A 10,287-nucleotide genomic window follows, 5' to 3' on the forward strand; every position below is an offset into this window, starting at 1 on the left:
GGAGCTAGAGTTGCATGTACTCAGGATCATTTGGGATCCTGAAAGCATCATAGATGAGACTTTTACTGAGGTAGTCACACCTAAGGTGCAGGCTTCAGATAGGTGGGTGACCACAAGGAAAAGTAAGGGAAGTAGGCAGAGAATGCAGGGTTCCCCTGTGACCATTCCCCTCATTGGATGCTGTTGGGGTGGGATGATCTTTCGGGGCTAGCAGCAGCAGTCAGGTCTCTGGCTCTGTGACAGGCTCAGAGGGCTAGTGAGGGGGACAGACAGGAGATTCTGTGGCTGCAGAAGAGACACCAGAATGGTGTGTTGCCTCCCGGGTGCCAGGGTCAAGGATGTCTCTGAGTGGTTGTAGAACATTCTCGAGGGGGAGGGTGAACAGCCAGATGCCATTGTACATGTTAGTACAAATGACACAGGAACACAGGAAGAACAAGAGATGAGGTCCTGCAGAATGATTATAGGTAGTTAGCTGAGTTGTTAAGAAGCAGGATCTTGATGGTAGTAATTTCCAGATTCCTCCTGGTGCCACCTGCTAGTGAGGTCAGAGATAGAAACATAGGCCAGATAAATGCATGGCTGAGGAGCTGGTGCAGGAGGCAGGGATTCAGGTTCTGGGATCATTGGGATTTCTTAGGGTAGAGGCGACCTGTACCAGAGAAGGACCAATATCCTTGCGGGGAAATTTGTTAGTGCTACGCAGGAGGGTTTAAACTATAAATTAGCAGGGGGGTGGAACTCTGAACAGGAGCAAGTCATAGGATAATGCATTAGCCAGCGAGAGCAAGTTTAGTAATCAGGATAGCCAGGGAAGGCAGGGAAAGGAATACCTTGTTAAACTGCATTTATTTCAATGTACAAAGTTTAACAAGTAAGGCAGACAAACTCAGAGCGTGGATTGGTTCTGAGGACTTGACATGTTATAGTCGTAACAGAAACATGGCTGAGAGGAGGGCAGGACTGGCAGCTCAATGTTCTAGGATACAGATGTTACAGGTGTGACAGAGGTACAGGTAAAGCAAGGAGGGGGTGTTGCCTTTTTGATAAGGGAGGACGCAGTACTTAGAGACGACATTATTAGAGGATCGTTCTGTGAGGCCATATGGGTAGAACTTAGAAACAAGAAAGGAAGATTCACTCTAGTGGGGCTGTATTATAGACCCCCCAATGGTCAGCAGGAACTTGAGGAGCAGATGTGTAGAGAAATTGCTCATAGTTGTCAGAATAATAGGGTTGTATTAGTGGGAGATTTTAATTACCCTGGCATTGACTGGGCCACCCAGCGTGTTAAGGGCCTAAATGGGGTGGAATTTGTGAAATGTGTCCAGGAAAGTTTCCTGAGTCAATATATAGAAGGCCCTACTCGGGAGGGTGTAATACTGGACCTCCTCTTAGGGAACGAGGTAGTGTAAGTAACAGAAATGGTGGTCAGGGAACACTTTGGCTCTAGTGATACATTTAAGAGGGAAATTAGGAGGGCAAAGAGAGGGTATGAGATGGATCTGGCAGGTGAGGTTAAGGAAAATCCCAAGAAGTTCTCTGGCTATATTAAGAGAAAAAGACATTTAGCACGCTGACCTTCATCAGTCAAGGCATTGAGTGAAGGAGTTGGGACATTATGTTACAGCTGTATAAGTCGTTGGTGAGACTGCACTTGGAGTTTTGTATGCAGGACAAGAGGTCCTGAGTTATAGGGAGAGGTTGGCCAGGCTAGGTCTTTATTCCTTGGAATGTAGGAGGATGAGGGCAGTCTTGTAAGAACATAGGAACATAAGAAATAGGAGCAGGACTAGGCCATCTAGCCCATCAAGCCTGCTCCGCCATTTAATAAGATCATGGCTGATCTGGCCTTAGATTCAGCTTCACCTACCCGCCTTTTCCCCATAACCCTTAATTCACCTACAAAACAAAAATCTATCTAACTGTGTCTTAAATATATTTCATGAGGTAGCCTCCACTGTTTCCCTGGGCAGAGAATTCCACAGATTTACTACTCTCTGGGAAAAACAGTTTCTCCTCATCTCCATCCTAAATCTATTCCCCCAAACCTTGAGGCTATGTCCCCTAGTGCTAGTCTCACCTACCAGTGGAAACAAATTTTCTGCCTCTATTTTATATATCCCTTTCATAATTTTATATGTTTCTATAAGATCCCCTCTCATTCTTCTGAATCCCAGCGAGTATAGTCCCAAGCGACTTAATCTCTCCTCATAGGCTAACCCCCTCATCTCCGGAATCAACCTGGTGAACCTCCTCTGCACCACCTTCGAAGCCAGTAAGGAGACCAGAACTGCACGCAGTACTCCAGGTACGGCCTCAACAGTACCCTGTACAGTTGCAGCATAACCTCCCTGCTCTTAAATTCAATCCCTCTAGCAATGAAGGCCAACATTCCAGTTAGCTTCTTGATAACCTGTTGCATCTGCAACCCAACCTTTTGCGATTCATGCACAAGCACTTGCAAGTCCCTCTGCACAACAGCATGCTGCAATCTTTCACCATTTAAATAATAATCTGATCTTCTATTTTTCTTTCCAAAGTGGATGACCTCACATTTACCAATGTCGTACTTCATCTGCCAGACCCTTGCCCACTCACTTAACCTATTTATATCTCTCTGCAGACTCTCTGCATCCACTGCACAATTTGCTTTTCCACTCAATTTCATGTCATCAACAAACTTAGATATGCTACACTCAGTCCCCTCTTCCAAATCATTAATGTATATCATGAACAGTTGCAGACCCAGCACCAACCCCTGCGGCACCCGGCTCACCACTGATTGCCAACCAGAGAAACACCCATTTATCCCAAATCTCTCCCTTCTATTGGTTAACCGTGCTAATACATTACCACCAACTCCATGTCTCTTTATTTTTGGATAAGTCTTTCATGTGGCACCTTATCGAATGCCTTCTGGAAATCCAAGTATACAACATCCACCTGTTCTCCTCTATCCACTGCACTCATTATATCCTCAAAGAACTCCAGTAAGTTTGTGAAACAGGACCTGCCCTTCCTGAATCCATGCTGTGTCTGCCTGATTGAATCACTTCTATTCAGATGTCTCTGTATTTCTTCCTTAATGATAGCTTCAAGCATCTTCCCAACTGACTGGCCTATAGTTACCTGCCTTTTGCCTACATCCTTTTTTAAACAGTGGCGTGACATTCGCTGTCTTCCAATACTCCAGGACCTGCCCAGAGTCCAGAGAATTTTGGTAAATTATCGCTAACTATATACTATATAACTACTATAACTTCCACTATTTCTTTCAGTACCCTGGGATGCATCCCATCAGGACCAGGGGACCTGTCTACCTTTAGCCCAGCAGATTGCTCATCGCTACCTCTTTAGTGACAGCGGTTGTATCAAGGGTCTTACATCTCATCATGTCCATAACTTCTCTCTTTGGCATGTTGGTTGTGTCCTCCATCATGAAGACTGACACAAAATAGTCATTCAAGGCCTTGGCCATTTCCACATTACCCAATATTAATTCCCCCTCCACATCTTCGAAGGGACCTACATTCACTTTAGCCACCATTTTCTGCTTTATATAATTATAGAAACATACTATCTGTTTTTATATTTTGTGTTGGTTTACTTTCATAATCTGTCTTCTATTTCCTTATTGCTTGCTTAGTGGTTCTTTGTTGCTTTTTAAAGCTTTCCCAATCTTCCAGTTTCCCACTACTCTCAGCGACTTAGTATGCATGAACTTTTAGTTTGATGCTGCCTTTTATTTCCTTAGTTATCCAAAGCTAGCTCTCCGCACCCTTTCTGTCCTTGCTTTTAACTGGAATATACTTTTGTTGAGCACCATCAAAAATCTCTTTGAAAGTCTTCCACTGTTCCTCAACTGTCCCACCATATAGCCTGTGTTTCCAGTCTAAGCTAGCCAATTCCTCCCTCATCCCATTGTAGTCTCCCTTGTTTAGGCAAAATACACTGGTTTTAGATCAAACTATTGCACCATTTGTATGAGAAATTCAATCATACCATGATCACTCTTTCCAAGAGGATCTCTAACTACAAGATCATTAATTTTATCTGTCTCATTGCACAGGACCAGATCTAAGATAACATTTTCCCTTGTAGGTTCACTAACATGCTGATCAAGAAAGCTACCATGGATGCATTTTATGAAGTACTCCTCAAGACTGCCTCGACCAACTTGATTTGCCCAATCTATGTGCAATTTAAAGTCCCTCATGACAACTGCCGTTCCATTCTTACATGCATCAGATATTTCTTGCTTTATTGCCTGTGACAACTCCCACCAGTGAATTTTTTCCCTTTACTGTTCCTAATCTCTACCCTGATGGACTCAACATTCTGCTCCTTAGGTCTCGCTATCTCACCATCACCCCGTTCTCATCCTTAATTAAGAGCACTACCCCACCTCCCTTATCTTCCTGCCTATCCTTCCGTATTACCTGATACCCTTGGATATTTAATTTCCAATCATCTCCATCCTGCTACCACATTTCTGTAACGGCCACTAAATCATAGCCCTTTGTACTGATTTGTGCCGTAAGTTCATTGACCTTGTTTTGAATATTATGGGCATTCAATTAAAGTGCCCTTACACTGATTGTCCTTTTAGAATCTAGTAACCTTTGTGTCCTTTGCATTTGACTTATCTGTACTCCACTCTTACTTTTCTCTTTTCTAATTTTTGCTTTGGTCTTTACATTGCTTCCCTCTGTCTTTCTGCATGGATTCCCATTGCAAACAATCCCCCTAGGACATTGATTCTGGTCCATCTGGTTTGTAACTGGTCCCACCTCCCCCAGAACTGGTTCCAATTCCCCAAGAATCTAAAACCCTCCCTCCTGCACCACTGCTCAAGCCACATAGTCACCCTAACTACGCTGCTATTCCTACTCTGACTAGCATGTTGCACAGGTAGCAATCCTGAGATTATTACCTTTGAGATCCTACTTTTTAATTTATCTTCTAGCTCCCTAAATTCAGCTTGTAGGACTACTTTTTTCTTATATTATTGGTACCTTTATGCACTATGATAACTGGCTGTTCCTCCTCCCCTTCCAGAATGCCCTGCAGCTGTTCTGAGATATCCCTGACCCTTGCACCTGGGATGCAACACACCAACCGGGAGTCCTTTTTTATGGCCACAGAAGCTCCTGTATGTTCCCCTTACCATGGAATCCCCTTCCATTGCAGCTCTGCCACTCTTTTTCCATCTTCCCCAACCGTATCCAAGGTGGTACATCTGTTTTGGAGGGAGATGACCACAGGGGACTCCTGCACTGCCTTCCTGCTAATGCTCTACCTGTCGGTCACCCATTCCCTGTTTTTCCCTAGGCCCTTAAACTGCAGTGTGACCAACTCACTAAATGTGTTTAAGAAGTGTATAAATTATGAGAGGCACAGATAAGGAGAGGAGATGAGATGAGATATTTTTATTAGTCACATGTACATTGAAACACACAGTGAAATACATCTTTTCCGTAGAGTGTTGTGGGGGTAGTCCGCAAGTGTCGCCATGCTTCCGGGGCCAACATAGCGTGCCCATAACTTCTTAACCTGTACGTCTTTGGAATGTGGGAGGAAACTGAGCACCCAGAGGAAACCCATGCAGAAACAGGCAGAACGTACAAACTCCTTACAGACAGCGGCTGGAATTGAACCCGGGTCGCTGGCGCTGTAATAACGTTATGCTAACTGCTACACTACTGTACCTGCTGATAACAGTCTTTTCTCCAGGGTAGGAGAGTCAAAAACTAGGGGCGAAGGGTTAGGTTGAGAGAGGAAAGATTTTAAAGGGACCTGAGGGGCAACTTTTTCCTGCAAAGCGTGGTGAGTATATGGAACGAGCTGCCAGAGGAAGTGGTTGAGGCAGGTACAATAGTATCATTTAAGAAGCACTTGGATAGCAACATGATGGGGCAGGGCTTAGAGGGAAGAAGCGACAAGATGCTGGAGGAACTCAGCAGGCCAGGCAGCATCCGTGGAGAAAAACAGATGGATGCCGCTTGGCCTGCTAAGTTCCTCCAGCATCTTCTTGTCTTTTCATCTAGACTCCAGCATCTGAAGTCCTTTGTTTCTCTTGGGGCTTTGAGGGGTATCTGCCAAACGCAGCAAATTGGGACTAGATGTGTGGGCACCATGGTTGGCCTGGACTGGTTGGGCCAAAGGGCCTGTATCTGTGCTGTATTGCTCTGTGACCTTATGACTCTATGACCTGTCAGATTTCTGAGGGTGAGGGCAATTTGTCATTGAGAGGAGATTGAGTGAAGTATTAGAGTTTAAGGTCTACATTTTCCTGTTAGAGTGAAGGTCAAGGCTGGCAGGATTAGGGAACCCTAGATGACAAGGAATATTGAGGCTGTGGTCAGGAAATGGGTCAGGTATGGGCAGCTGGGATCAAGTGAATCCCTGCAGGAGTATAGGAGATGCAGAAGTATAAAGAAGGAAATTAGAAGGGCAAAAAGCAGGCATGAGAAAATTACGGAGAATCCAAGGAGATTTTATAAATATATTACAGGGAAAAGAGTAGCTAGGGAGAGAATAGGGCACCTCAAAGACCAAAGTGGACATCTTTATATGGAGCTGCAGATGGTTGAGGTCCTCAATGAATATTTCTCTGTTTTCACCGTGGAGAAAGACATCGGAACTTGAGATAGTTAATAGGTAATGTCTTGGGGATAGTCTACATTACAGCAGAGGAACTGCCGGATGTCTGAGTACGTATGAAGGTAGATTAATCTCCAGGGCCTGATCCTGTATATCCAAGAACACTGTGCGAAGCTAGAGAAGAAATTGCGGGAGTCCTGGCATCATCGTTAACAATGGGTGAAGTACTGGAAGACTGGAGGATGCCTAATTTTGTGCCTTTATTTAAGAAAGGCAGCAAAGAAACACTTGGGAACTAAGACTAACATCTGTGGTAGGTAAGTTACTACAAGGATTCTGAGAAATAAGACATCTATGCATTTGGAAAAAACAGGGATTGATTAGGGGTAGTGTGTGGGAAATCACGTCTCATGAATTTGATTGAGCTTTTTGAAGAAGTAACCAAGAATGTTAATGAGGGCAGGGTGGTGGTCGTAGTCGATATGGACTTCAGTAAGACCTTTGATACAGTTCTGCATGGTAGGCTGCTATAAGAAGTTAGATTGCATGGGACCTAGGGAAAGCTAACTTATTGGCTTGATATTGGGAGCAGAGGGTGACGGTGAAAGGTTATTTCTCGAACTGGAGACCCATGGCTAGTGCTAGGCCTATTGCTATCTGCCATTTTTATCAATGATTTGGATGAGAATATACAAACCATGATTAGTATGTCTGCAGGTAACACTAAAATAGGTGGTGTCATAGACAGTGAAGTTGGTTATCAGAAATTACAGAGGGATCTTGATCAGCTGGGTCAGTGGGCCAAAGAAAGCACATGCAGTTTAAGTATGAAGTGTTGCAATTTGGGAAGACAAATGATGATAGGTGAATGGTTGGGCCCAGGGAACTGTTGTAGAACAGAGGGATCTAGGAGTACAAGTACATGGTTACCTGAAATTGGCATCATAAGTAGTCAGGGTGGTGATGAAGACTTTTGGCATGCTGGCCTTCATCACTCAAGGCATTGAATAAAGGAAAGATTTAGAGGGATATGGGCCAAATGTAGGCAAATGGATGAGTTGGGCCGAAGGTCTATTTTCATGCTGTTTGACTCTATGACTCCAAGGGCGAAGAACTAAAGTCCTGCTCTTGGATAAAATGGAAATAGGATTGTTCCGTTCTGGGTAGTATTTTTCTCTGCCTGTCTAACCTATGAGTAGAAGATCTTTTATGTTACGGTGGTGCTGGAGGAAATTATGTTCTGTATCTGTTGTCAATGTTTACTTCATCATTGAGGAGTTTGCTTAAATTTGCATTTGCTGCCAGAAAGGTAAGTTAATGGATTAGATTGTCTTCTCTTCACGGAAAGAAAACTTAGAATGAAATCTGATAACTATCCTGGCTGATTACTACTCAGATGATGAAGGTCACAAAATCTTCATGGCTGAAAATTTATTCATTTGCATTACTCCTAATGTTTACAGTTACCCTATTTAAGAGTAATATCCTGGAATGATTGATATGATTTTTATAATTTGCATTTTTCAGCAATATTCAGTTCAAAACTTTGGATACCAAACCACCACAGAAGACTCTCACTGCATTAAAAGCCAACAAGATCCTGGAATTGGTGCAGGCTCTGTTTGTACACCAGTGAATTCCCAAAAGAACATTGAATCTACAGATGGTGTTGATCATTCAGCTGCTTCTAAAGAAAATGTCAAAATGTCCAAAACTTCAATGCGGAACGTTACATGTTAAGTTTGTAATGATTATGAGCTTGTAGTTTATAGCATGCAATTAATTCCATTTAGTGGCTTCTGCATTGTTAGATGGGAGTAGTGGATGGTGAGTGGTGCTTGGCTGGTGGGTGGCACCATGAATATGTTTTCCCATTTTCTATCACCATTAACATTTTAAAGATGCACAGGCATGCATTTAATATATGCATTTAATTTACAAATTAACTATACCCCACCAAAGATGGTCAAAATGAAATTCTTTTGTGCACGGCTAATTCCATTTCTTCAAACATAAGAAAACATTCACAGTTTGCTTGGGTTTATGTCAGTCCCAAATTAAGGGGAATAATGTACCCAATAGAAGATGAAGGAAATTTGTAGCAGCCAGTTTCAAATTTGTCTATGAAGTTATATTATCCTGTGACCCTTTTTGACCTGATTCTTTTGTGGCTTGGAACATCAACAAGGCCAGAAAAATACTCATCTTTGACTGTTTAAATTATTTAGAGCTTTTTATTACTGGAGTAACCCAAGTCAGACAGGGATATTGTATTAGTCTGTCAATTACAAATGCTGTTTTGTAATTGTCCCATGGAAACTCTGTAGCTTAACTAAGCATGTAGTTTAGATTAGTTTAACTTAAAATGAAAAATTAAAACTCAGATTACATTTCTGTAATTGTATCTTTTTAAAATATTTTTATCAACTTAATATGTTGTAGTTGTTGTGAATTTCTTTTTCATTTTATATTTCAGGAGAAAGTCACCTTCTTAGGAAAATGCATTGCTAATTTAATGTAACATATATATTTTGTGTTTAATAATTGTGATAACTGCTGTTATTTTGGTTGTGAGAGGTACGGGTGATTAGGTCAAAAGTCTAATATTCAGACAAAAAATTTGCTTCTTAATTGATTTTTCCTCCATAATTCCACAGAAATTCCATTGAAAACCTGTCCAAAAAGGCACTGTGAGAAAAAATTTCCAGATATTGGTTCTCGGTCTTTCTTTTACAAATATGAAACTAAAAAAAATGTTAGAAACGCTCACCAGGCACATCTGTGAAAAGACGTAAAAATATGAGCCAGGGTCCCCTTAGTGTACTCAAGCAATTTAATCTGAAACAGTATTCTAGATGTTTTGTCTCACTCCACGATCTTATCAGATCATTTCTTACAAACCTCTTTCCCAGTCTGAAGAGCCCAAAGTTCTGACAATTTTTTCATGACTCACATCTTTGATACTGGGATCTCTGTTATTTCCAACATCTCACGTTCCCTTTTGTTTTTAGAACAAAGGATGTGGTTTGTTTAGAACACTGCATTGTTTTATCAGAACTTTTGTCTGATGGGTGTTCTGGCCTAATACCACATTCTACTGGCTCAACTCAACATGCTTAAGTTTGATCTCATTCAAAGCATGAGTTTTTCAATGCATTGTGCTGCATTTTTGAGTGATATGCAATTGAGTGTTTTTAAATGGTCATTCTAAGCCGTCAATGCAGTTTGTGAAATTCAACCCAGCATTTTGATGCACAGAAAATGTTCAGCACACAGGATTATGCCATGATCTTGTTGAATGGTGGAGCAGGCTCAAGAAGTTGATTGCCTCCCTACTCCATTATATCTAAGATATCTATCTAATGCAATACTCAGTTGGTGTGTTTGCAATCGATATTGGGTTATGCTTTTCTTCTTTACAAAAATCATGGGGTATTCACAAAGGACCAGTTTTTCGTGGCAATCCTTTCATTGCAACTGCATGACTTAAGGTGCTGCCTGATAACTTCACACTTGCTCCTGCAGTCTTCTGCAATGCACTTTTAGAAGGTATCAGAGGCAATGACAAATTGCCTGAATGACTTTTCCATTTCTTCACATTACCTGCATGCCTTTGGTACTCTTCTAGTGGCCCAACCAAGCTGGCAATGTCATACAAGATGGAACTAAAGGATAGACGTT

At 42.0% G+C, this 10,287-nt stretch overlaps 1 protein-coding gene across 1 annotated transcript in view; it reads left to right on the forward strand.

Moving 5' to 3' along the window:
• LOC127575811 (uncharacterized) overlaps positions 1 to 8,984 on the forward strand; it is a 50,600-nt gene extending 41,616 nt beyond the window's left edge. The window contains exon 7 of the mRNA XM_052025934.1: positions 8,134 to 8,984. Coding sequence (XP_051881894.1) covers positions 8,134 to 8,346 — 213 coding nt within the window. The 3' untranslated portion in view covers positions 8,347 to 8,984. The remainder of the gene's footprint in view (positions 1 to 8,133) is intronic.
• The last annotated feature ends 1,303 nt before the right edge of the window (positions 8,985 to 10,287 follow it).

The sequence above is a fragment of the Pristis pectinata genome, chromosome 11 (assembly GCF_009764475.1).
Source record: "Pristis pectinata isolate sPriPec2 chromosome 11, sPriPec2.1.pri, whole genome shotgun sequence".
In the NCBI taxonomy this organism is placed as follows: domain Eukaryota; kingdom Metazoa; phylum Chordata; class Chondrichthyes; order Rhinopristiformes; family Pristidae; genus Pristis; species Pristis pectinata.